Source organism: Nyctereutes procyonoides, unplaced genomic scaffold (genome assembly GCF_905146905.1).
Source record: "Nyctereutes procyonoides isolate TBG_1078 unplaced genomic scaffold, NYPRO_anot_genome, whole genome shotgun sequence".
NCBI classification, from domain to species: Eukaryota; Metazoa; Chordata; class Mammalia; order Carnivora; family Canidae; genus Nyctereutes; species Nyctereutes procyonoides.
This window is the reverse complement of record NW_026575121.1, coordinates 49,611,831-49,636,922: the sequence shown is the minus strand read 5'-3', so window position 1 is coordinate 49,636,922 and position 25,092 is coordinate 49,611,831. Positions and strand designations below refer to the sequence as shown.

The 25,092-nt window shown below is 41.0% G+C and overlaps 1 protein-coding gene across 6 annotated transcripts in view; it reads right to left on the bottom strand.

Annotated features, from left to right (window-relative positions):
* CLYBL (citramalyl-CoA lyase) overlaps positions 1 to 24,337 on the bottom strand; it is a 286,980-nt gene extending 262,643 nt beyond the window's left edge. For 5 of the 6 annotated variants that reach the window (XR_008665792.1, XM_055336070.1, XM_055336069.1 and 2 more), the window contains exon 1: positions 24,237 to 24,337. Coding sequence is in view for 4 of the 6 variants with exons in the window: in XM_055336070.1 (XP_055192045.1) it covers positions 24,237 to 24,325 (89 nt within the window). In the remaining 2 variants the exon portion in view is untranslated. The remainder of the gene's footprint in view (positions 1 to 24,236) is intronic. The other variant, XM_055336071.1, reaches the window with a different exon arrangement.
* Between the last annotated feature and the right edge of the window lie 755 nt (positions 24,338 to 25,092).

Below are 25,092 nucleotides of genomic sequence, written 5' to 3'. Positions count from 1 at the left end.
AATTGATATATAATATTGTATTCATTTAAAGTATACAACATAATGATTTGATACAATGATTTTTGATAGGCCTTTGGACATAATGATTAATGTTATATAGATTCTATATTCTGTATATTAATTTATCTGAAGGGTGATTTTTACTAACCAACTGTTCAGACAGTTGGTTTGTCTGAACACAAATACCACACTCTGTCTCCTCTGTGGTGAACAGCAGCTAAGATCTCTACTCAGTTCTTTCAGCTTCCAGCTACTGCTTTTTCACCAGTTCCACTGGAAGCTCCTCTACACACGCATACAGCTTAGTGGCTGGCCAAAGATTTGTGCCATTTAATATGTAAATTTCCCCCTCCTTTACTCCTCCCTCAGCTCACCTGTGTACATACACACTCTTGCTCTCTGTCTCAAATAATAATAAAATAAATCTTTAAACAGTCACATTTGTACTGGTCAGGAGGCAAAGCCTGGAGCATCCTGATATATACACTGTTTTGCCTAGGTAGATTCTGTAGACTGTTCTCGATCTGCAAAATTGGTTCTTGAAATCTCACCTAATCTGGTTTCTTCATGGCTTCAGTTAAAGAATCATTTTTGGGATTATCAGGCGAGATCCTGAAGCTGGGCTGCTCCACGGTGAGGGCACTTGTTATTTCCACAGGTGACCAAGAACCTGAATTCTGCCCTCATGTTGGGGAACTCTCCATCTTATGAGCCAATGGAAACTGGAAATGTTTCCCTACTCCCCCAGCCCCAAGGGCTCTGCGTATCACACACACTTGCCCCAGCCTTGGAACTCAGAGTCAGCCACACAAAGAAGCAGGAACCATGCACGAGTAGCTGTATGAAAGTCAAACCTCCATATTAGCTATGATAGTTATACCATCATCATAGGCAACCTAAAAACCAACAAAAATATTCACAGTTTCACTTGTTCCACTTGCAGCATGGCCCCCTTCCCCTCCACCCTCATCTGTGAAGGCACAAAAAGAAAATAACATATCACAACAAAATAGGAAATAACTAGCCATTGTCTCTACCTTTTATAGGCAAATATTTCATGGGATTTGCCTGCAACACTAAAAGGCGCATTTGTGGTTCTGACAGCCTAAGACTAAACTATATTACAAACTGATTACTGTCCAGAGCCTAAAGCTACAGTTTACAAGCCTTTTCTGCCTTCTTTCAGGCCCCTCCATGCTTATAAATGACACCTTCTAGTGTCTTAAAGTATGAGAGGCAGCTAGCTCCAAATTCTCAGGCTGCTAATGGTTTCACATAAAATGAGCTCCTACAATTTTATTACCACCCTGGTGTGAATTCACAGGTGAGGGGCCACCAGGGAAAGGATGTGGATATGTCTCTCACTCCTGGCCTCCTGACTTTTCCAAGTACAAAGAACTTTTCCACTCAATATTTCAAATGGCTGCTCCAACTCCCATGCTGATTAAGCCAAATAGGCTCTACTACATTACTGAAAGAGGAGTAAGTCACCAAGTCACCTCTCTGGAGAGAGAAGGGATATGAATCTGCATCCTAACTTACACCTGTAAAGCTGATTAAGCAACCCACTGATTTTACATTTGGACTTAAATATACATCTAGTGGGTATTAGTCGATTAGAATGTTGAGAAGTAACTACTGAAAACTTAAATTTCACATTCTAATCAGACAAGTCAGACATAAGTTTTGTATACATGATAACATGTATCTCACAATACAATGATTATTGATACTTGGAAAAGTGATCATGTTGGCATACAAGATTCTATAAAGTGCACAATTCAAAAAAAAATAAAGTGCACAATTCGGTACACCTCTACATTTGCGTGAAGTTTTAACAATATACAAAATACCAAATAACAGCACCAATGACCTGCTTTTGAAACAACTCTAGAAGCCTTTAAAACAGAGCTGATTATCAGAAAGTACTGAAATTCACATGTTCAGCTATATATTTGTATGACTATTTTCTTACCTTGAAAAGCGACTTATGGCAGGGGTGCCTGGATGGCTCAATTGGTTGTGCAATCAACTCTTGGTTTCTGTTGGGGTTGTGGAATTGAGCCCTGCATCTGGCTCTGTGTTCAGGGCAGACGAGAGATCCTCTCCTCTCCTCTCCTCTCCTCTCCTCTCCTCTCCTCTCCTCTCCTCTCCTCTCCTCTCCTCTCCTCTCCTCTCCTCTCCCTCTGCCCTCCCTCTGCTCATGCTCTCTCTCTCTCCAATAAACAAATAAAAATCTTTTTTTTTTTTTTAAAGAGAGACTTAAGGCAAGCTAAATAGATAAATGGGTAGACAGTAGGTCTAAAAATATTTACGTTATTTCTCCTGGGGGGAGAAAAACAACCTAAAGCCATACAAACTAAACATAATATTCCAGTTTTCAAAAGTAGTTTATAGTGACTGTTTAATGAGGGAACTTTATTTTCTCAGTATCTTTTAAAACTAGAAAAGGTAAGTTAAATTTTAAATGTAAACCATGTGAAAAACAGTTCAATATGGCAGACTCTACTTTAAAAACTTTAGAATTTCAAATTCAAATAAAACAAAAGTTCACATAAATGGCTTGCATTAAAAAAGCCTTCAAAAAACAACAAAACTGAACTTAAAGCTTACCCATAAAAAGTTTTCCTTTTTAAGACCAAAGATCATCTAAGATCATTTGTCAGAGGCTTAGAAGTGGTGAAAACTAAACTAGCTGCCAAAAATTGTTTACTCTGTAGCACATAACACCCACTAAGTGACCTGCAGAGAAAATGTAAGCGTAATTTATTCTGCATGCTTCCGGTTTTACTTCCTGTTAAAATAATACTCATCACCATATTCAACTCTTTTTTCCTGTGTTTTATCTCAATCAAAAATAAAGGCAAAGGAAGGAACTCGGGGAGAAAAAGTGGGAGTGGCAAGAAACGGATTTCTCAGTCAGAAATTTAAGATTAACCCATGTGTTAAGAATAAATCTATTGGGATCCCTGGGTGGCGCAGCGGTTTGGCGCCTGCCTTTGGCCCAGGGCGCGATTCTGGAGACCCCGGATTGAGTCCCACGTCGGGCTCCCGGTGCATGGAGCCTGCTTCTCCCTCTGCCTATGTCTCTGTCTCTTTCTCTCTCTCTGTGTGACTATCATAAAATAAATAAAAATTTAAAAAAAATTAAAAAAAAAGAATAAATCTATTAAGGGGCACCTGGCTGCCTCAGTCGGGGCAGCATGTACCTCTTAATCTTGGGGTTGTGAATTTGAAAGCCCCATGCTGGGTGCAAAGATTACTTAAAAATCTTAAAAAAAAAAAAAAAAAGAATAAACCTACTAAGAAAAAGAATAACTCTATGATAAAGTACATCATGAATACTTTTTCCCTCTCAAAAGTGTAGGATTAAAAATTGGAATTATTACATTTACTATATTCTCAACATATTTTTGTGTACATAGTAGCTTTTGGGTCTTCCCAGATTCAAAAGCACCAGCCAAAACACAGAGCCAGAACGAATGCAGCAAACTGAAAGCATTGGGCACAGAGCCTGTGCCAGATAAGCCAGAACTATAGCAACACCAGGGCCTGCCTATTAGTCCCAAATATCTATAAGCTCTTTGTCAGGGAAGCTCTGGAATGTCATCTGTCTTGAATTACATCCACCTAGGATTATGTTCCACTGACCAATATGGACAGATTACTGGAATTTGAAAACCTCGCTTTTTTGGTAATTGACATTTAAATTGTTTGAAGTTTCTCATTAAGGTCGCTTAAGAAATTAACAGCAGATGTAGGAAACTAAGTGTATAGTATTCAGAGAAATGAAGTCACCTGAAGGCTCCAAATAACTAGAAGCGTTTAAATATAGTATGTGCATTAGGAGGAAAGGATGAACTAACCTGACCATAGGCTATAATTTCATCATTTTTTTCTCTATTCCAACTAGATAACTAGATTTCCCAGCACATTTTGAATGTAATTAAAAGAAAAGAGAAAGACAAGAGGTTGGCATGACTAGGACTACAACCTAGACCATAGCACAGAGCAAAGAACTAACTTGATGGAGGCTGAAAGACAATAACCATCTCCACTGCCTCCCTGTTAACAACAAGATGTAAATCTGAAATCTTGGGCTGGCTTTGGAGGCCCTTTGCTACCTGGCCCCAAACCTCCTGCTCAGCTTTAGGCCCAGCTCTTCTGCCACTAGGCACCCCCCACTCCACAACAACCCCCTCCTAACTCCCCTGCTGTATCTTTGCACATGCAGTTCCCTCAGCCAGGAATGCCCTTCCCTCTCCTGCCATCCTTTCAAATCTGCTCAGAGGTTAACTTGCCTGGGAATAGTTCCCATGCCCTCTGAAAGTCACTCCTGCCTCTGCTTTACCATTTCCCATGACACATTCAGTTTACTCAAGATTTACTAAGTACACACCACGGTCCACAGCACTATGCTGGCTATTCAAGGAATAAAATATAATAAGAGAATTGTCCTCTTAGGGTCTCATTCCCTGACCCAGGCATCTCAGATGACACATATATCTTACAAAAGATGTGCCAAACAAAGCACTTCCAGGTGCATGGCATGGAAAAAACCTATGGGAAATTTTCTTCCCTTCCTCATTTTTAGGAGCCTCCTAGAACTTAGTAGAGGCATAATTCTCATCCTTTTCAGGAGAATGTATAAATGAATGTCTGAATAATAAAAAGAAATATAAGTACCTCTTACTTAAAAAGAACACCATCAATATATTCTAGAATTTCTTGTAAAGAAATGTTCTAAAACTAAATACTTTTCCCATTTACCTGCAGAATAAAATAATTCTTGCAAGAAAATGGTTTTGTCCTTACTAAAATAAAAGCCAAATTAAAAAAAAACAAAAAACACCACAGAAAGAAAACCAAATCAAGCAGTAAGCCATATGGTCATGAAGATAAAGATAAGTTTTTTATCCCTCATTAACAATAATTCTGGAAATACTAACATTTTTACTATGCCTCAAAAACAGTACACCAATTAGTAATATGCACCTGTGTCAACAGTCCTGTTTCTATCTTTAAAAGTCATTTCTTCAGCCGATGCCTGGGGTCCTCATTTAGCACATTAAATGTGTGTGGTGCCTAAAAACTGCTCGTCACTGCTGGTCACTGGCTAGTTGCTAATGCTTAGCGGTTCCCACACACAACAGAACGTATGGAGCCATCCAGCTGGTTTCAGAAACTTGCTTGGGGTGCAGATCCACACAGGAACTGCAGAGAGACAGAAATGAGGAAACATGCTGCCTTTTCCTCAAGGAGCATACAGCCCACCAGGCCTCAGATCAACAACAGAACTCTGCCCCTATCAGCCTGTAGGCTCATTCAACAAATTCCCAACAGAGAAGTCACGAGTAGGGAGGCTCTTCTCCAACTGCAGTCAGTAATCCAGTGTTGGCCACATACGTTTACAGCCAAAGCCAGAAGTTCAAGCCTTCTAGTATACCTCACCCTAGTATATCAACCAGGGTATCTGGGGTGAGGGTGGGAAATGGTGTAGGGAGAGGGAAAAACAAAACCAGAAAAAATTTCAGAATAAGAGCAAATATTGTTTTGGATCCTGCTAAGATTCCTACACTGAACTGAAAGATTTTTTTTTTTTTTAACACATCTAGTTGCTGAGTTGATCTGGAATCAAAAGAAAGTAGTGTGTTCCCCAGGTGAGAAATTCTGAAATAAACAGAATGTACCTGGGAGAGAAACACTAGCTGGCAGGAGATTTATACCACATGGACTCAGACAGGCTGGGATCTCCCAGTGATACCTCAATGCCAAGGTAAAGCCATGTTCTGTCATTGAAATATCCCCTCAACCCACAATTCATTTACATAAACAAATAATGTAGACAAGCATGTGCGGAAGACGCCCCTTTATGCTTTCAAAAACTTTCACAAAAAGGAGAATACTAAGAAATCTGAAAACAGCCCTGGACTGTGTTCAAAAACTCAAGCCAAGAAAGAACCTTCAGATTTGACATCTTAAATTAGCAGGAATGTTTAGACAAATCTATAATCTAGGAAAACATACATACACCCACACTCACACATAAAAAGTTTGCCTTTCCATCCTCTCATGTCAAGTGAATAATGAGTAATGAATTCTGTTTACTGTGACCCTATGAGGATTTTTTTCATTCAAGAATATTTAGTAAGTACCTACTATGTGTCAGGCACTATGCTGGACACAGGCATAAAGAGTACACATCGAATTTCCAGTTTAGTGGGTGAAACCAAACATGAGGGAAATGTACCCATTCACAGCACACTACACTGCAAGTGTAATGAGGAATAGGATGCTCTGAGGGAGGAAAATGGGGTTGTGAGAGAGGACATGCTTTACATGGTTGTCCCCCTCCCCAAGGAGGTGGCTTTTACATATTTATCTTACTTTCTTTTCGCATCCACTGTTTATTAACATTCTTATGAGCCAGGCACCATGCATTCATTGTATCTCATTTAATTTTTACCGCTCTCTATGGTAAGTACCACAAGCTGCTTTTACAAATGACAAAACTAAAGGGAGTTGGCTAATAAGTGGCAGGGCCAGGGCTACTGCTCAGGTCTGTGTGATCTCGGGCAAGTGTCTGAACCCCTCTAACCCTCAAAGCCCATGGTCTGCCTTCCTTGCTGGAAAAAGCAAGTGAAAGCCAATGATGCTGGCATGAGCAGAACATGTGAGAAGGGTAGAAGCAGGTGAGCTACCAGGGGTAGAAAGAAAGAGACCAGACACGCCCTGGGAGGCCAAGGGAAGGAGCTCTAAGGATGCTAAGCAGAGAAGAGAAATGAACCAATCTGTATATTTAAAAGTGGTTTGGAAAAAACGCTTAAAAAAAAAAAAGGCACTAATCTCCAGAAGCACTATCCTAAATACTTCATTTCTGAAACCTGATTTTTTTTTTGGCTCCATACCCAGCTTGGAGCCCAACACAGGGCTTGAACTCATGACCCTGAGGTCGAGACCTGAGCTGAGATCATGAGTCAGACACTTAACCAACTGAGCCACCCAGGCACTCCCTAAATCTGTTCTTTTTTTATTCAGCAAATTTATATTGGGGACTATATGTTAGGCGCTGTTTTAGGACTGGACTATATAGCAATGGGATAAACAGAACAAGTGCCTGCTCTCATGAATATTTGGGAGGTGGGAAGTGATGGAGTGAAGATAGACAAACAGAGAAACATTGTCAGGTGGAAATGAAAACAATGGAAAAAACAACAGGTAGGGTGAGAAGAAGTGTGGAGTCTTGGTGGGGGGTAGTTGCTATGTTGTATAGGGCTGTGGGGGAAGACCTCTCCCATGGGTGACATTTGAGGAAAGATTTAAAGGAGCAAAGTCTTAGGATAGAGACAGAGCCTTGCCAAGGAGGCAGTATGGTTGGATGGAGCCAATAGAGGTAGGAATAATAAGGAACCCTAAGGCACAGACTTACTTCTTAAGTTTTATAAACTTTCCAAGGGAAAAGATCAGTATAGAAATATTTCCTCTGCCATATATGTGTCTTTCATTTGTCTTAAAAAGTGACAGAAAGAACCTGGCTGGCTCAGTCAGTAAAGCATGTGATTCTTGATCCCAGGGTTATGAGTTCGAGCCCACGTTAGGCATAGAGATTACCTAATTTAAAAAAAAAATTTTTTAAGTGACCAAAAACCACCTCCCCTATTTTATCACAAGTAAGGATTGTAAGGAGACAATTTACATCTCCCATTGCTAGAGCACCCTCCAGTGCCTCTGTGTGAAAATAACATTTGGCACAGATTTTTTTTTGTTGTTCTTTTTCATTTCTTAAACTTTTGTATTTGGCCAAAAAATAAACACCATCCTTGATATGTATATCAAGGAGGACATATCATCTTTCTCACAAATACTACGAGATTAAATAAGAAGACAAAGCAAGTGTGCTTTAAAGTAAGTGTGCACTACTTGTAAAGTGGTACAATGTATACATGTGTGATATTTTTAAATGACTATATACACTTGTAAAAGGTTCATAGAATCCCTTATTTAATTCAATTTTTTAGCAATGTAGAACTGTCAAACAGTGAACACAATCTACCACTAAACTATGACCCTAATTTTACTAAAGGTGGAAAGAGGGCAATAAAGTAGAAAGCATTTTCTAAAATTTCCAATATTTGGGGGTGCTTGGGTGGCTTCGTTGGTTAAGCATCTGCCTTTAGCTCTGGTCATGATCCCAGGATTCTGGGATCGAGGTCCACATTTGGCTGCCTGCTCAACAGGGAGCCTGCTTCTCCCTCAGCCTCTGCTACTTCTCCCTCTCCCTGCTTGTGTGCTCTCTCCCACTCACTCTCTTTCTCAAATAAATAAATATTTTTAAAAATAAAATTCCCAATATTTGCATGTTCTGAATATTCTTTTTTTTAATAAATTAATTTTTATTGGTGTTCAATTTACCAACATACAGAATAACACCCAGTGCTCATCCCGTCAAGTGTCCCCCTCAGTGCCAGTCACCCATTCACCCCCACCCCCCGCCCTCCTCCACCTCCACCACCCCTAGTTCATTTCCCAGAGTTAGAAGTCTTTATGTTCTGTCTCCCTTTCTGATATTTCCCACACATTTCTTCTCCCTTCCCTTATATTCCCTTTCACTATTATTCATCTGAATATTCTTTTTAAAAGTGTCCTGCAAATACTTACCGAATACTATAGTCACTCTACCTTCTCAGGCTGACCATAGTGAAGGGGAGCAGGTATGTAAAACCTACCCATACTAGCATCCTATTAAAGCAGAATTTTTACTTTCTCACAGAGATTGACTCTGAATCCTTTATTATGACATCAAGCGCCTCTGTCAATCTCAAAAACCTAGGAGGAAGACATTACATATGGTGTAGTTCAAAAGAGAACTTGCAGAAGAGGTAAAATTTCATAGCTGTTTATAGAAACACCTAGAAGCAAGGTCAGTATGACAGCCAACACCACAGACAGAAAAGCCACCCCTGACTCACAGCTAGGGGATGGGATCTTTCTAGCCCTGGGTCTGCCAGCTGTGTGACCAGCAAGACAGTCTACACTTCCTTTACTGTGCATGGGCCTGCTAATGCCAAGGAAAATGAGCAGACGAGCCTCCAAAGGGCATCCTGCAATACAGGTATCCTTCGTTTTTCTGGAGGGTGATTTGAAAATAAGCCTCAAAAGACTTGAAATGTCCTTACTCTTGACCCAGCAATTTCACATACAAAAATTTACTTCCAAGTACATGAGTAACTACAGAGATCTGAGTATAGGGACATTTTCTCTGTATTTCCTAAGACAGAAAACTTGGAAATAGTTTAAACGGATAAATGGAATTATATCATACAAATATATATGTGATAGAGTCATGGAACAATAGTGAACATCAATGCTCCCAGATTAGGTTAACATCCTAAAATTTAACCAAAGTATAAAATCAAAGGAGCTAAATAAAAAGCCACCATATACCTGGCTTATAGTGGGAAAAGGAAGGGAAGAAAGGAGGGAGGGAAGGTGGGGAAAGAGAAAGGAGGGTAGGAAGAAGGGAGAGAGGAAGGTAAGGAAAGAATGAGTCTCCATTCTGAAGTCCATTTATTATCTACGTCATTCAAGTGAGTTAATTGATAAGTCATAAAACACTCAAGTAACAACATGAAATAAGTTTGTTTTAATTAGAATGGATTTAAATTCATACCCAAGTGACTGATATGAAAACATAAACATTATTTCCAATTTTTTAAATTAACTAATAAAATTCTAAACCTGTCAAGCTCATGAACGATGCATAGAGGAATAACAAAGCAAAATTTAACAACAGAACACAGCTCCAGTTGCACTCAGGGGCAGAGAGTGTATTGTTTTTACAATTAACAACTTTTCCATCTTAAGAATATTTATCAAACCTACCAATAATCACTCCCCAAGGAGCCCAGCTTTCTTCTCCCTTCCTTCCTAAAATTTTAGCCACATGCCTCTACAGACTGCCTCACAGGGAGTCACACATAAAACAGTAGCTCCTTTAGGGCAGCCATGACAACATTCAGTTAAGGGAAACTGTGACCAAAAACTGTTCTTAGAAATTACATCAATCAGACCCTGGCTGTTATAAACCTGTAACTGGAGAAAATAAGCACTTCAGTGAAGTACAAATGCTGAGTGGTGCCAGCCACTCTGTAGATGCTATCTCACTGACCATGTATGATGATGTTCTCCACCAGGCTCAGCCACAACCAAGCATATATGTTCACTTTCTAAGCCTCAAATGTAACTTCAGAAAATACTCCATCCTCTACTCACCACCATGGAGTATTTCTAGAATCATAAAGTGTATATGCCACTCAAGCATTCTAAAAAACAGGGGCACTCAGGAGACTTCCTTGGGTGGCACAGACTTTGGTGGCCACAGTTACTCAGAGGGGAGTAAAGAAAAACCTATGTGATGAAACTGTCCTCAGCATCCCCCATGGATCCAAAGGGTAAAGGGGGTGGAGGGTAATGGTTATTCAGTCAAGAATTCATTTTCAGATCTCTTTCCTCTACTCCTTGGCCTCTTCCATAGAAACCATCTGGGTTACCCAAAGTCCTTTCTCTTGGCCTGTACACAGATGGTTCTAGTTCACATAAAATTCTATGACAGAGAAATAGTACAATCGGAGCAGAAGCCCTAACACAACTGGGAGAGATCCACAGCAAAGGCTATGCTATTTAGTAGACTTGGCACAGCCTTGTTTTAACAAATAGCACTTTGCTGGGAATTTCTCCTTGCAAGGACATCTTCTCCAGGAGGTACCACCCACGCACATGTGCATCTTCCAATTCAGGCCCAGCTACCACTTTTAGTTCTTGATCACCAGCTTGGCTGTTGGCCACTAGTTTTTGCTCTGGGATACTTCATTTCCCACCAACTCCTCTGTCCAGCCCGAGGACATGTCCCCTGTTCACAGGCTACTCCTGATCTGTGTACTCTCTCATGGTATTTCCTGCACCCTCAGAGTCTCCTCCCTCTTTCTCTTCCCTTCAGCCTCCAACAGAGGCATTTCTTTCTCCATTAAAACATTCGGAATACTCTGTCCCATTCCATTCTTTTAGGAGGCCATTCTAAAAGGCTATAGCTCCGATCTTGAACTTCTGGTCTACCATCTTTGATCATTTTTCACTTCATCCTTCAGCCTTTCACTTCTCTATCTCTACAGTGAATAACTATCCAGCTTTGCCTGAAATAGAGAGGCCTCTTGGAAGGCAAGACTTTCAGTGCTAAAACCAGGCCAGTCCTGGGCAAGCTGAAATCATTGGTCCCTTGCCTCCCTGGACCACTTAAAATTACCTTCTGCCTTGCAACTCAAAACAACTTTTGATTATAGCATTCCCTTTTAGCTTCTCACAATGTACCTGGGCAAGTCAATTTCTAACGATGCCAATATATATTTTCTTTTTTTTTTTTTTGCCAATATATATTTTCAAGTAATATTCCACATTGACCTATTAATAACAGTTCAAGTAGCAAAGTATACATATTCACTCTTATTCTGAGTTCTTTTCAAAATGATCATTTTAAAATTTCTCAGTCCTTTTTAATCCTTGCCTGCTTTTTAGCATTCATTCTGTAAACGTTTCTCCCTTTTCTCACCACTTCTGTTCTTCTATGCCCTATGGCCTCCCCCATGTATACCTCTTTTCTTCCCTTTCCATACTCCCTTTTAATTCCTTCCCTCCCTTCTTTTAATGGCCTCACAGTAGTATAGAGGGACAGCAATGGTTGTCACCACAACCTTAGAAATCTTCAAAACTCAGGTAAAATCTATTAAAGGGACTACTGGGACCTCTAACAGGTAACCCCAGTCAAGCTCCCTCAGCCACTTACACAACCCTGCTGCCTCTTTGCATACTGTTCCCTCCTGCTTACTCAGTCTCAGATGCTTAGTTTGTCTTTGTCCCTCTCTAAACTACCTTTACCTATTTTTTTTCCCATACCAGGCTCCTCTCTAACCTGATACTGCAAGGCAAGAGGTAGTTCCTTTGAGAGTTTTACTACTAACTACTTTAGAAAAAAAGAGGATCAAGATAAGAGGTGAAAAGAGATTATAGGGATCAGAAAACTCTCATAGTTTGCTAGAGGTAGTTAAAATAAACCCTAGAGGCAATTTATTATTAAAAGCTTATATTAAGGGATCCCTAGGTGGCGCAGCGGTTTGGCGCCTGCCTTTGGCCCAGGGCGCGATCCTGGAGACCCGGGATCGAATCCCACATCGGGCTTCCGGTGCATGAAGCCTGCTTCTCCCTCTGCCTGTGTCTCTGCCTCTCTCTCTCTCTCTGTGACTATCATAAATAAATAAAAATTTAAAAAAAATTAAAAAAAAAATAGATCTAAATTTCCACCTTAAGAAGCGAGAAGAAATGGGCAAATTAAACCCAAAGTAAGCTTAACATAGGAAATAATAAAGATAGGAATATAAATCAATGTAACAGAAAACAGAAAAACAGGAAAAAACAAATAAAACTGAAAGATTTTTTTTAAGATTTTATTTATTCATGAGACATACACACACACAGAGAGACACAGAGAGAGAGACAGGCAGAGGAAGAAGCAGGCTCCATGCAGGGAGCCCGATGCGGGACTTGATCCCAGGTCTCCAGGATCACACCCTGGGCCAAAGGCAGGTGCTAAATGGCTGAGCCACCCAGGGATCTCTGAAAGATGGTTCTTTAAGAGGATAAATAAAACTGACAAAACTGTAGCCAGACCAAATGAAAACAAGAGAGAAAAAAAATAGGGAGAGGGGCACGTGACTACTGATGGTACATTATGCCCATTAAAAGGTGACAGGGCCGGCAGTGGGAGTGAGGGTTAATTGAAAATGGGCTTGAGGGAATTTGGAAGATGGCAATTTGGGGGGATCTAACACTGGACTGTAGTGATGGATGCACAAGTCTATGAATTCACTAAAGATTATTCCAAATTTACAAAAGATGAATTTTTTTAAGTTATTATTTTTAAAATAAATTTTATTTATTTATTCATGAGAGACACAGAGAGAGAGAGGCAGAGACACAGGCAGAGGGAGAAACAGGCTCCACGCAGGAAGCCTGACATGGGACTCGATCCCAGATCTCCAGGATCACACCCTGGGCTGAAAGTGGCGCTAAACTGCTAAGCCACCGGGGCTGCCCAAAAGATGAATTTTTGATACACAAATTATACCTTATAAAGCTGTAAGGAAAAGGATAAGGCATTAACATGAACAACTCTTTAAAAAACAAAACAAAACATGAACTCATGTCCCTGAATTTGACAACTTAGATTAAGGGGACAAATTCCTTGAAAGACACAAATAACCAAGAAGAACGTGGATAACCTCAGTTACCTTATATCTATTAAACTAAATTTGTAGTTTAAAATTTTTTTACAAAGAAAACTCCAGGTACAAACATTTTTTCTTTTTTCTTTTTTCTTTAGCAGAGTGATTTTTTTTAATTTTTTTTTATTCATTTATGATAGTCACAGAGAGAGAGAGGGGCAGAGACATAGGCAGAGGGAGAAGCAGGCTCCATGCACCGGGAGCCCGATGTGGGATTCGATCCTGGGTCTCCAGGATCGCGCCCTGGGCCAAAGGCAGGCGCCAAACTGCTGCGCCACCCAGGGATCCCAGGTACAAACATTTAAGTAAAAAAAATACTGCGAATTTACACTAACCATTCCAGAAAATAGAACACTCTCCAATGAATTTTTTTTAAGATTGTATTTATGTATTTGAGAGAGAAAGAGATAGCGAGAGAGAGCAGCAACAGGGAGGAGAGGGAAAAGCAGACTCCCTGCTGAGCAGGAAGCCTAATGTGGGCCCCCAGAACCCTGAGATCAAGATCTGAAACGAAGGCAGATGCTTAACCAACTGAGCCACCTGGGTATTCCTCTCCAATGAATTCTATGTGGCCATTATTATCCCGATACCAAACCCAGACCAAAATAGTACCAAAAAACTATAGGCTAATGTTCTTTATGAGCACAGATGCAAAAAACTTTAAAGATTTTATTTATTTGTTTGTTTCTTTATTTGACAGAGAGAGTGCGAGCACAAGCAGCCAGAGTGGCAGGCAGAGGGAAAGGGAGTAGCAGACTCCCTACTGAGCAGGGAGCCCTATATGGGGCTTGATCCCAGGACCATGGGATGGATCATGACATGAGCTGAAGGCAGATGCTTAACTGACTGAGCCACCCAGGCACCCCCAAATGCAAATAACTTTAGCAAACTGTTAGCAGATTCAATTCAACAATATATAAGAATAATACATCATGGGGTGCCTGGGTGGCTCAGTTAATAAAGCATTTGACTTTGGCTCAAGTCATGATCTCAGTGTCCTGGGATGGAGCCCCGCTTTTTTAGGCTCCTCACTCAGCATGGAGTCTGTTTTTCCCTATCCCTCTGCCCTTGCCCTTGCTCACCTGCTCTCTCTCTCTCTCAAATAAATAAATAAAATCTTTAAAAAAAAAATCATACATCATGATCAAGTAGAGTTTATTCCAGGAATGCAAAGTTAGCTTAACTTTAAAAATCAATCTAGGGCAGCCCCGGTGGCACAGCGGTTTAGCGCCACCTGCAGCCCAGGGCATGATCCTGGAGACCTGGGATCGAGTCTCAGGTCAGGCTTCCTGCATGGAGCCTGCTTCTCCCTCTGCCTGTGTCTCTGCCTCTTTCTCTCTCTCTCTCTCTCCCTCTCTCTCTCTGTGTCTCTATGAATAAATAAATAAACAAATCTTAAAAAAAATCAATCTAATTAACATCATATTAACACACTAAAGAAGAAAAGCCACATGATCACCACAATAGATACCGAAAAAACATTTTATACATTCAAATCCATTCTTGAGGGCAGCCCGATGGCTCAGTGGTTTAGCGCCGCCTTCAGCTCAGGGCGTGACCCTGGGGCCCGGGATTGAGTCCCACCTCAGGCTCCCTGCATGGAGCCTGCTTCTCCCTCTGCCTGTGTCTCTGCCTCTCTCTCTCTTTCTCTGTGTGTCTCTCATGAATAAATAAAATCTTTAAAAAAAGAGAAAAAATAAATCCATTCTTGATCAAAATTCTAAGCAGGGGTGACTTCAACAAAATTGCAGAGAAAGGACATTCAAAAACCCAATCCTCCATAAAAGCAAAGAAAATATTGGCAAAAATTGTCAAAATCAACATTTTTAGAACTCTAGAAATTAATCAGAGGCTTGCAGCAACCTGGGAGCATTTCTTCAAAAAATACGGAAGAATCTCAGTAAGAACAACTAACTTTGTGGGTGTTGTGGGCTTTTTTTATTTTTTCTTCTTTTTAACTTACCCACTCCTCCCTAGCTCAGAGGTAGCCTGAAAACCAAAAGCCACAATCGTGGTCTTAAACCAGCAGCCTGGCAGCCACTGGAGGAAGCAGGGCAGGGTTAGAGCTCTTTTAAAGCACCATTTACAGAGAACTGACAACTATCTCACCTATCCAGTTGTCCCCTAGAAAATCCCACTTCCAAGGCTCACCCAGTTCAGAGCCTGAATCCTGGGCATAGCATTTTCCCTGAGAGCATTTGTCAAATCAGAAGCAATTATTTAATATCACCGCCACCTGAGATAGCAGATAATAGAGCAAACAACAGGGAAACTAAAAAGCTTAAAAGGAAAAGCTGGGCCCAAGAATATATAATGGAGAAGGAATGGTCTCTTGAATAAATAGTGTTGAGGTAACTGGATAGCCACATGCAGAAGAATAAAACTAGACCACTGTATTACACCATACACAAAAATTAACTCAAAATGGATTAAAAACTTGAATATAAGACCATAAACCATAAAATTCTTAGAAGAAAACATAGGTGGTAAAGTCCTTGACATCCGTCTCAGCAACCTCTTTATGGACTGGACTTCAAAGGCAGGAAAAACAAAAGCAAAAATAAATAAATGGAACTACATCAAAGCAAAAAGTTTCAGCACAGCAAAAGAAATCATCAGGAAAATGAAAAGGCAACCTACTGAATGGGAGAAAATATCTGTAAAACATATATCCGATAGGAGGTTAATATCCAAAATATATAAAAGGAATTCATCCAACTCAACAACAACAAACAACCTAATTAAGAAATGGGGAAAGGATCTAAATAGACATTTCTCCAAAAAATACATCCAGATGGCCAACAGGCACATGAAAAGATGTTCTACATCACTAGCTACTAGGGAAATGCAACTCAAAACCAAAATGAGATATCACCTAATACCTGTAAAAATAGCTATTATCAAAAAGACAAAAAATAACAAGTGTTAGAATGTAGAGAAAAGGGAACCCTCACGCACTGTTGGTGGGATTATAAATTGGTACAGCCACTGGAAAACAGTATAGAGTTTCCTCGAAAAATTAATAGAACTACCATATGACTCAGCTATTCTTCTTCTGGGTATTTATCCAAAGAATAAGAAAACTTTAGTTAAAAAGATATATGCACTCCTGTTTCTTGTTATGTTCACTGCAGCATAGTTTACAATAGTCAAGATATAGAAATAAAATGTCCATCAGTAGGGTCAACCTGGTGGCTCAGCAGTTGAGCTTCTACCTTCAGCTCAGAGCATGATCCTGGAGTCCTGGGATTGAGTCCCACATCGGGTTTCTGGCATGGAGCCTGCTTCTCCCTCTGCCTATATCTGTGTCTCTCATGAATAAATAAATAAAACCTTTAAAAACAAAATGTCCATCAATAGATGAATGTTATATTTATATAATGAAGTCAAACTCAGCCATGAAAGAGAATGTAATCTTGCCATCTGCAAAAACATGGATGAACATGGGTATTATGTCAAGCAAATTAGTTAGATGAATAGAGACAAATATCATAAAATCTTACTCCTATGTGGAATCTAAAAAACAACAGAAATGAATGAATGAAACAAAAATAATCTCATAGATACAGAGAACAGACTAATGGTTAAGGGTTAAGGGGGTGGAGGAGTTGGCAAAATGGTGATGGACAGTAACTAGACCTATGGTGGTGATTGCTATGTGTGTATGCAGATGTCAAGTTATAAAGCTGTATACCTAAAACATATAATTTGTTTAAAAAAGGAAACGCTGGAAAACGAAATGTCCATAAGAAGTTTTGAAAAGCTCTGACATATTCCTGGGATTCTAAAAGGCCACACACATGTGCAGAGCTATTGCCAGCAGACCCACCTTAGAAGAAATACTAAAGGAAATTCTTCAGACTGAAACTAAGTGATCCCAGACAGTAATTCAAACTCTTACTCACACACACACACACACACACAGAACTGTGGCAAGGTAATTAAATATAAATCTATATTTCTCCTCTTTTCTTATCTAATTTAAAAGCAACTATACAGAAGAGCATTATATAATTGTGTTGTTAGGTCTATAACATATAGAAACGTAAGATATTTACTGATAACTAGACAAAGATGAGTGAAAGCAAAGATGTATTAGGCTGAAAAAAAAATGGCACCAGATGGTGACTCAAATAATTAGGAACAAATGAAAAGGACCAGAAATAGTAAATAAGAAGGTAACAATAACAAATACTATAAAGCGTGTGTGTATTTGCATCTCCTTCTCTAAATTTCTATTTTTTTAAGATTTTATTTATTTGACAGAGAGCACAAAATGACTGCCTATTTTAAAAATAAATAAATGACATAAAATTATATAGGTAGAACTATAACAGTGCATACTGGGTTTGTAACATATAAATACAATATGTATAACTATAATACCATTCAGCCTGGAGTCTGCTTGAAATTCTCTCTCTCCCTCCTCCCCACTTCCCTCTCTCCTGGCATACAAGCACCCTCATGTATGTGTTCTCTCTCTCTCTCAAATAAATAAATAAACCTTTTTGTTAAAAAAAAAAAAAGGAAAAAAATTAATAAAAGAAGAGGGCACCTGGGTGGCTCAGTCAGTTAAGCATCTGACTTCAGCTCAGGTCATGATCCTGGGGTCCTGAGATTGAGTTCCATACCAGGTCCCCTGCTCAGTGGGAAATCTGCTTCTTCTCCCTTTCCCTCTGCCACTCCCACTGCTTGTATGCTCTCTCTCTAATAAATAAATTTTTTTTAAAAAAAGAGGAAAAAAAAAAAAGAAAGGAAATAGAATTATATAGAAGGAGCATTTCTCTATCTTCTGGAATTAAGTTAGTATAAATCAAAAGTAGATTCTGAGGGGCAGCCCGGGTGGCTCAACGGTTTAGCACCACCTTTAGCCCAGGGCCTGATCCTGGAGACCCAGGATCGAGTCTCATGTCAGACTCCCTGCATAGAGCCTGCTTTTCCTTCTGCCTGTGTCTCTGCCTCTCTGTGTTATGTGTGTGTCTCATGAATAAATAAAATCTTAAAAAAATTAAATTAAATTAAATTTAAAAATTTTAAAAAAGTAGATTCTGATAAATTAAGATGTATATAGTAATATACATACAATGGAATATTGTTGAATCACAAAAAGGAATGAAGTTCTGATACATGCTACAAAATGAATGATTCTTGAAAATATGCAAAGTGAAATAAGCCAGAAACAAAAGAACAAAAATTGTATGATTCCACTTACATGAAATATCTAGAATCAGCAAATTCAGAGAGACAGAAAGTAGATTAGGGATTACCAGGTACTGGGGGAAGGAGTTATTACTCAATGGGTTCAGAGTTTCTGTTTGGAGTGATGAACAAAATTTGGAAATAGATAGTGGCAAGGGCTGCACAACAGTGTGAATGTGATAATGCCACTAAATTGTACACTTAGAATGGTTAAAATGACAAAGTTTATGTTACATATATTTTGTTTTACCACAATTCTTTAAAAAAAATGTATATGATAAGCCCTAGAGTAATCACTAATAAAAAGCCCTTTAAAAATACAAATACAATTAAATGGGGTGCCTGCGTGGCTCAGTTGCTTAAGAGTCTGCCTTCAGGTCAGGTCATGATGTCAGGATCCTGGGACTGAGCCCTGCATGAGGCACCCTGCTCCATGGAGAGCCTGCTTCTCTATCTCCCTCTGCCTACTTTCTCCCTCTGCTTGTGCTTTCTCCCTCTCTCTGTCAAATAAATAAATAAATAAAATCTGAAAAATAAAAATACAATTTAAAAGTTTAAAAAATTGTTAAAAATCATTAAAGAAATTTTAAATAGTAAAACATTACAAAATATTCATTTAATGCACAAAAAAGCAGTAAGAAAGGAACAGAGGAACAAAAAGGACATGAGATATACAGAAGTCAATATTCAATAGACACACCACATAAAAGGAAAACTACAGACCAATACCAGTATCTCTCATGAACATAGATGGAAAATCCTCAAGAAAATATAAGCAAATCAAATCCAACAATGTAATAAAGAGAATTATACACCATGATCAAGTAGGATTTATTCCAGGTATACAAAGCTGGTTTGACATTCAAAAATCAATTAATGTAATCGCCACATCAATAGGCTAAACAAGGAAAATCATATGATTATATTAATTGATGCAGAAAAAGAACTTGACAAAATCCAATATCCATTCATGACAAAAAGCAAAAACAACTTAAAATGGATTATAGACCCAAGTGTAAAACATAATACTGTGAAACTTTTAGAAGGCAATACAGGAGAAAATCTATGTGACTCTGGATTTGGCAATGAGTTCTTAAATATAACAACAAAAGCAGGGGCTCAGCCCATTAAGCATTCAGCTCAGGTATTGATCTCAGGGTCCTGTGATCTCAGGGTCCCAGCTTCAGGCTCTGTGCTCAGCAGGGAGTCTGCTTGAGGATTCTTTCCCTCTCCCCCTGTCCTCTCTCAAATAAATTAATAAATCCTTTTTTTTTAAAAGATGTTATTTATTTATTCATGAGAGACAGAGAAAGGCAAAGACATAAGCAGAGAGAGAAGCAGGCTCCCTGCAGGGAGCCCAATGTGGGACCTGATCCCAGGACCCCAGGATCATGCCCTGAGCCAAAGGCAGATGCCCAACCACTGAACCACCCAGGTGCCCCTAAATTAGTACACTTTTTTTTTTTAAGATGTTATTCATTTATTCATGAAAGAGAGAGAGAGGCAGAGACACAGGCAGAGGGAGAAGCAGGCTCCAGGCAAGGAGCCCGATGTGGGACCTGATCCCGGGACTCCAGGATCATGCCCAGGGTGGAAGGCAGGCTCTAAACTGCTGAGTCACCCAGGGATCCCCTAAATTTCTTTTTAAAAGAAAAAAAAAAGGCGGAAAGCAATCAATAAGCATGATTTCATTAAAATAAAAAACTTCTAAAATAAATAATAAAAAACTGTGAAAGATACTATTTAGAGAATGAAAAGACTAGTCACAGACTGGGAGAAAATATTTGCAAAACATATATCTTATAAAAGTCTTGTATTTAAAATATGCAAAAAATTCTTAAAACTTAACAATAAGAAAACAATCCAAGAAATAGGCAGAAGATCTTAATAGCCAGCTCACCAAAGAAGATACACAGACAGCAAATAAATATCTGACAAGATGCTCAACATCATTTGACACCAAAGAACTTCAAGTTAAACAAATTAATGGTAAAACAACAACAGAGGGCACCTGGGTGGCTCAGTCAGTTAGGCGTCAGCCTTCAGCTCAGGTCATGATCCCAGGGTCCTGGGATCCAGCCCTACATCAGGCTCCCTGCTCAGCAGGGAGTCTGATCCTCCCCCTGCTCAGGCCTTCTTACTTACTCTCTCTAATAAATAAATAAAATCTTAAAAAAAAAGAGAGAGAACAACAGATACCAGTACACACCTATTAGAATGACTAAACAAAAGAAAAATTTTAACTGCCAATACTAAATGCTGGCACAACAACAAGAACTTTCATTGATGATGGGCAGCATGCAAAATGGCACAGGCACTTTGGAACATAATTTGGGTGTTTCTCACAAAGCTAAATTTATACTTTTACACACAATCATACTCCTAGGTATGCAAAGCCTTCAGGGGATCAGGAGTGCTGTGGAAGCCACCAGCCCGCAAGCATTAATGGGGCAGATGCCCACCTTCCATTCGGCAGCACTATGCCTAAACAGCTCACTTCCCCCAAGCACTTCTCGGTGACTGTGTGCCTGCAGGGCCAGGCCAGGGACCCAGGGAGGGAGCAAACCTCCTGGGGCTCCCAGCCTGAAGAAGACTGCTAGGGACCCAGACGGAGTGCCCTGATTAAATCTGTGGGGATTAAAAAACCTTCCCAGAAAAAAAAATTAATTTCAATTAATCTGAAAACTTATGCACATAGAACACCTGCACAAGAATGTTTAGCACAGGGGAACCTGGGTGGCTCAGTGGGTGAGTGTCTGCCTTTGGCTCAGGTTGTGATCCCGGAATCCTAGGATCGAGTCCTGCAGCAGGCTCCCTGTGGGAAGCCTGCTTCTCCCTCTGCCTATGTCTCTGTCTCTCATGAATAAATAAACAAAATTTTAAAAAAAAAAAGAGAGAATGTTTAGAGCAGCTTTATTGAAACTTTATAGAAGCAACTAAAATGTTCTTCAGTCAGTGAAGAAATAAACAGATTAACTATGAAACATCTCTACAATGGAATATTCAGCAATAAAAGGAGTTATGAAGCCATGAAAAAGACACAAAGGAACCTTAAGGCACATTGCAAGTGAAGGAACACCATCTAAAGAGACTATATACTACATGACTCCAATTATACAACATTCTGGAAAAGGCAAAACTTTAGAGGCGGGAACATGATCAGTGCTTGCCAGGAATTCGGAGGAAGAAGGATGGATGAATAGATGAAGCACAGAGGCATTTTTAGAGAAATAAAACAATTCTGTATAGTACCGTTATGGTAGATACATGATACTATGCATTTGTAAAAATCCATAGAATTTTATAGCAAAACAAGTGAACCTTAATATATGCAATTTAAAAATTCACATGGGAGGTAAGAGACCCCAGGAAAGAATGCAGACTGTGACAAGGGAATCTACCTGTATCACAGATGTATGAAACAATCTCACTGAAGGGGACAGGACGAAATTCCACCAACCTAAGTAACTAAGGAAATGAGTGGAACTGCACATAAGTACTGTACTTTTGACAGTTTTTTTCCCATGGAGTATGATCTAACAATCCAAATACTGCTATATGTGTATGATGAAATTGGATGGTGGGAGCCAGGTTTCTTTTCTTTCCTTTTTGGTTGGGGGAAGGGATTTGGGAGGGGGAGTAGCACCAAGTTTCTAATTCCAGTAGTAAAAACTGATCAATAAGCAAAGGGGAGGAAGCTAGAATGATCCATGTGGTAATAGATTAGAACTGGAGGTAGTATGAACTCATGTTTAGCCTAATATAGATACAATGGTTACATATAGAAATATTTAGGGGTATCTGGATGGCTCAGTCTATAGAGCATGTGACTCTCGATCTCAGAGCCATGAGTTCAAGACCCACTTTGGGCTCAGAGCTTACCTTAAAAAATATGTATTTATAATAATACATGCATGGGTTGCTATTCACACATCTATTTCTTCGCTCTGTCAGGGACCAGGAATGGTCCCTGTCTACCAGCAATGGTGCTAATGCTCTAAAAACAGAAGGAAAAGCCACCAGAGGCAGGCACATCCACCTGAAGCTTAAGCACAACCCAAGGGGTAGAGACTAAGGCATCTCTAAGCAGACCTTTCTAAGTTGGCATTTGACACCTTTACTTCTCCCATCTCTGTGTGTTCTGAAGGGGCAGAAACCTAGAGGACTTAAACCCATGGGTAGGCTCTCTGAAGCAACCAGCATGAAAGCTTGCTGCTGTGGCCTTAGTAGAATCTGTTAAGCGTGTAGAGAATGAGCCAGCATGCTAATAAGGATGTCAAAGAGCACTGAGAGATGAGCCCCACGCTCGTCTCTCAGAAGTAGGTGACTGCATGTGGTGACTGGATCTGTTATTAAACAAGCCTTAGAAGCTGGCCTGCAAGAAAAGGGGCCTGCTGGAAGGGTCTGGGTATATTGCCTCAGCAGCATCTCTGGTTCCAGGGGTGATCGCCTGAACCCAAGGGCATGTTCCAGGCTCAGGTTTAGAAATGGGGAAGGTGGGATGCACACGATCGGGTAGGTCTCAGCTCTGGACACACTGGTGAGTCAGGAAGCACGGAGCAGGCAAATGTAAGCAGCTCTGGACCAGGAGCCATAAACTTGCTTTTGGAATCAGACTCTGCCATTCTCATCTGGGCATCACTTAGCATCTCGAAGCCTGTTTCTTCATCTTTACAAAGAAGTCTTCTGACTTCTTCACATGGTGGTCAGGAAATCAAATGAGATAACGTGTGTGCATGTAGTTGGCCAACTACCAGACCAGCGGTTCTCAAAGTGTGGTCCAAAGACACCTGGGGGTTCCCGAGATCCTTCGAGATGGTCTGAGAGGTTTTCCTCTTCCAACTAGCACCTGCCTGCACCCAGAATTCCTTTGTAAACTTCTTCCAAAGCAGTTGATGGGACCAGCTGTCCTTTATTAAACTAAGGAGATTTTCAAAAATATAAAGCCATGCTTCTCTTTCACGACCTACGTTTGTGTTGACATGTTATGGGTTTATCATTTATAAATGAGTGCTTTTAAATTTTATTTTAGGGATGCCTGGGTGGCTCAGTGGCAGAGTGTCTGCCATCGTGCTCAGGGCGCGTGATCCCGGGGTCCCGGGATCAAGTCCTGCATCAGGCTCCCCGCAGGGAGCCTGCTTCTCCCTCTGCCTGTGTCTCTGCCTCTCTCTGTGTCTCTCATGAATAAACAAAATCTTTTTAAAAAATTAAATTTGTTTTAATTCCTCACACCATAAGAATTAATAGGTACAAGAAGAAGCTCTTTGGGGTCCTCGACAATTTTCCGGCGTGTAAAGGGGATCCCGAGACCAGTCCGGGAGCCTCTGTGGGGACAAACGGGTGGAGGGTGTTCTCAGCCGGCGAGCCACCCCTCAGGGGCTGATTCCGGGACCCTTTTATAAAACAGCCGCGCGTTCGCGGTTTCCACTTGCGGGAAAGGCTCGTCTTGTGCTTCTGGGGCTGCTAAACCGAACGTTTGTACCCATTTCCCCGGCCCGAGCAAGGACCCTCCCACAGGAAAGCACGCGCGGGAGAGGCGACCCTGAGGCGACCCTCGCGGAGCGTCGGCGACCTTGGCAGAGGTCGAGCCTGCGCGCGGAAGGCGCGCGGGGCTCCCGGCCGGCGGAGGGTGGGCTGGGGGGTGGTTCCCGACAGGTACTGGGGAGGCCCGCCCGGGCGGCGGGGGACTTGGGGACCTGCACTTACAGCCTCAGCAGCGCCGCCGCCGGCGTCCCAAGCGGCACTTTCCGCAGCAGACGCAGCGCCATCTTCCTGACGCGCGCGCCCCGCCTCATTCCTGTCCTTCCTCGTTACGCCCCGCCCCCCGGAGGGGCCGCCCCCACGTGGCCCCGCCTTCAGCCCAGCCCCGCCCCCTCTCGCAAGCCCCGCCCCCTGCTGAAGCACCGCCCGGAGCCGGGGGCGGGTCCCTGCTGCCGGAAACTCCTCTGCGGTCCCGGCAGGCACAGCAGGACCTCCGGATGGGTGGCCCTTTCTTGAGCGGTTTTTTGGGTGACTGAACCCAGTTTTCTCGGTGCTTCTGGGTTTTTTTAAGGCAACTTTTTTTCAAAATTTTTTTTCTTTTTTTTAAGATTTATTTATGATAGAGAGAGAGAGAGAGCGAGGCAGAGACACACACAGGAGGAGGGAGAAGCAGGCTCCATGCAGGGAACCTGACCTGGGACTCGATCCCGGGACTCCAGGATCGCGCCCTGGGTTAAGGGCAGGCGCCAAACCGCTAAGCCACCCAGGGACCCCCCCCCCCTTTTTTAAAGATTTATTTATTTATTTACTTATTTATGATAGACATAGAGAGAGACAGGCCAAATTTTCTAGGGATTAGTTTCTTTTGTTGTTAAAAGTACTGCCTAGGGGATCCCTGGGTGGCGCAGCGGTTTGGCGCCTGCCTTTGGCTCAGGGCGCGATCCTGGAGACCCGGGATCGAATCCCACGTCGGGCTCCCGGTGCATGGAGCCTGCTTCTCCCTCTGCCTGTGTCTCTGCCTCTGTGTGTGTGTGTCTCTCATGAATAAATAAATCTTAAAAAAAAAAAAAAAGAACTCCCT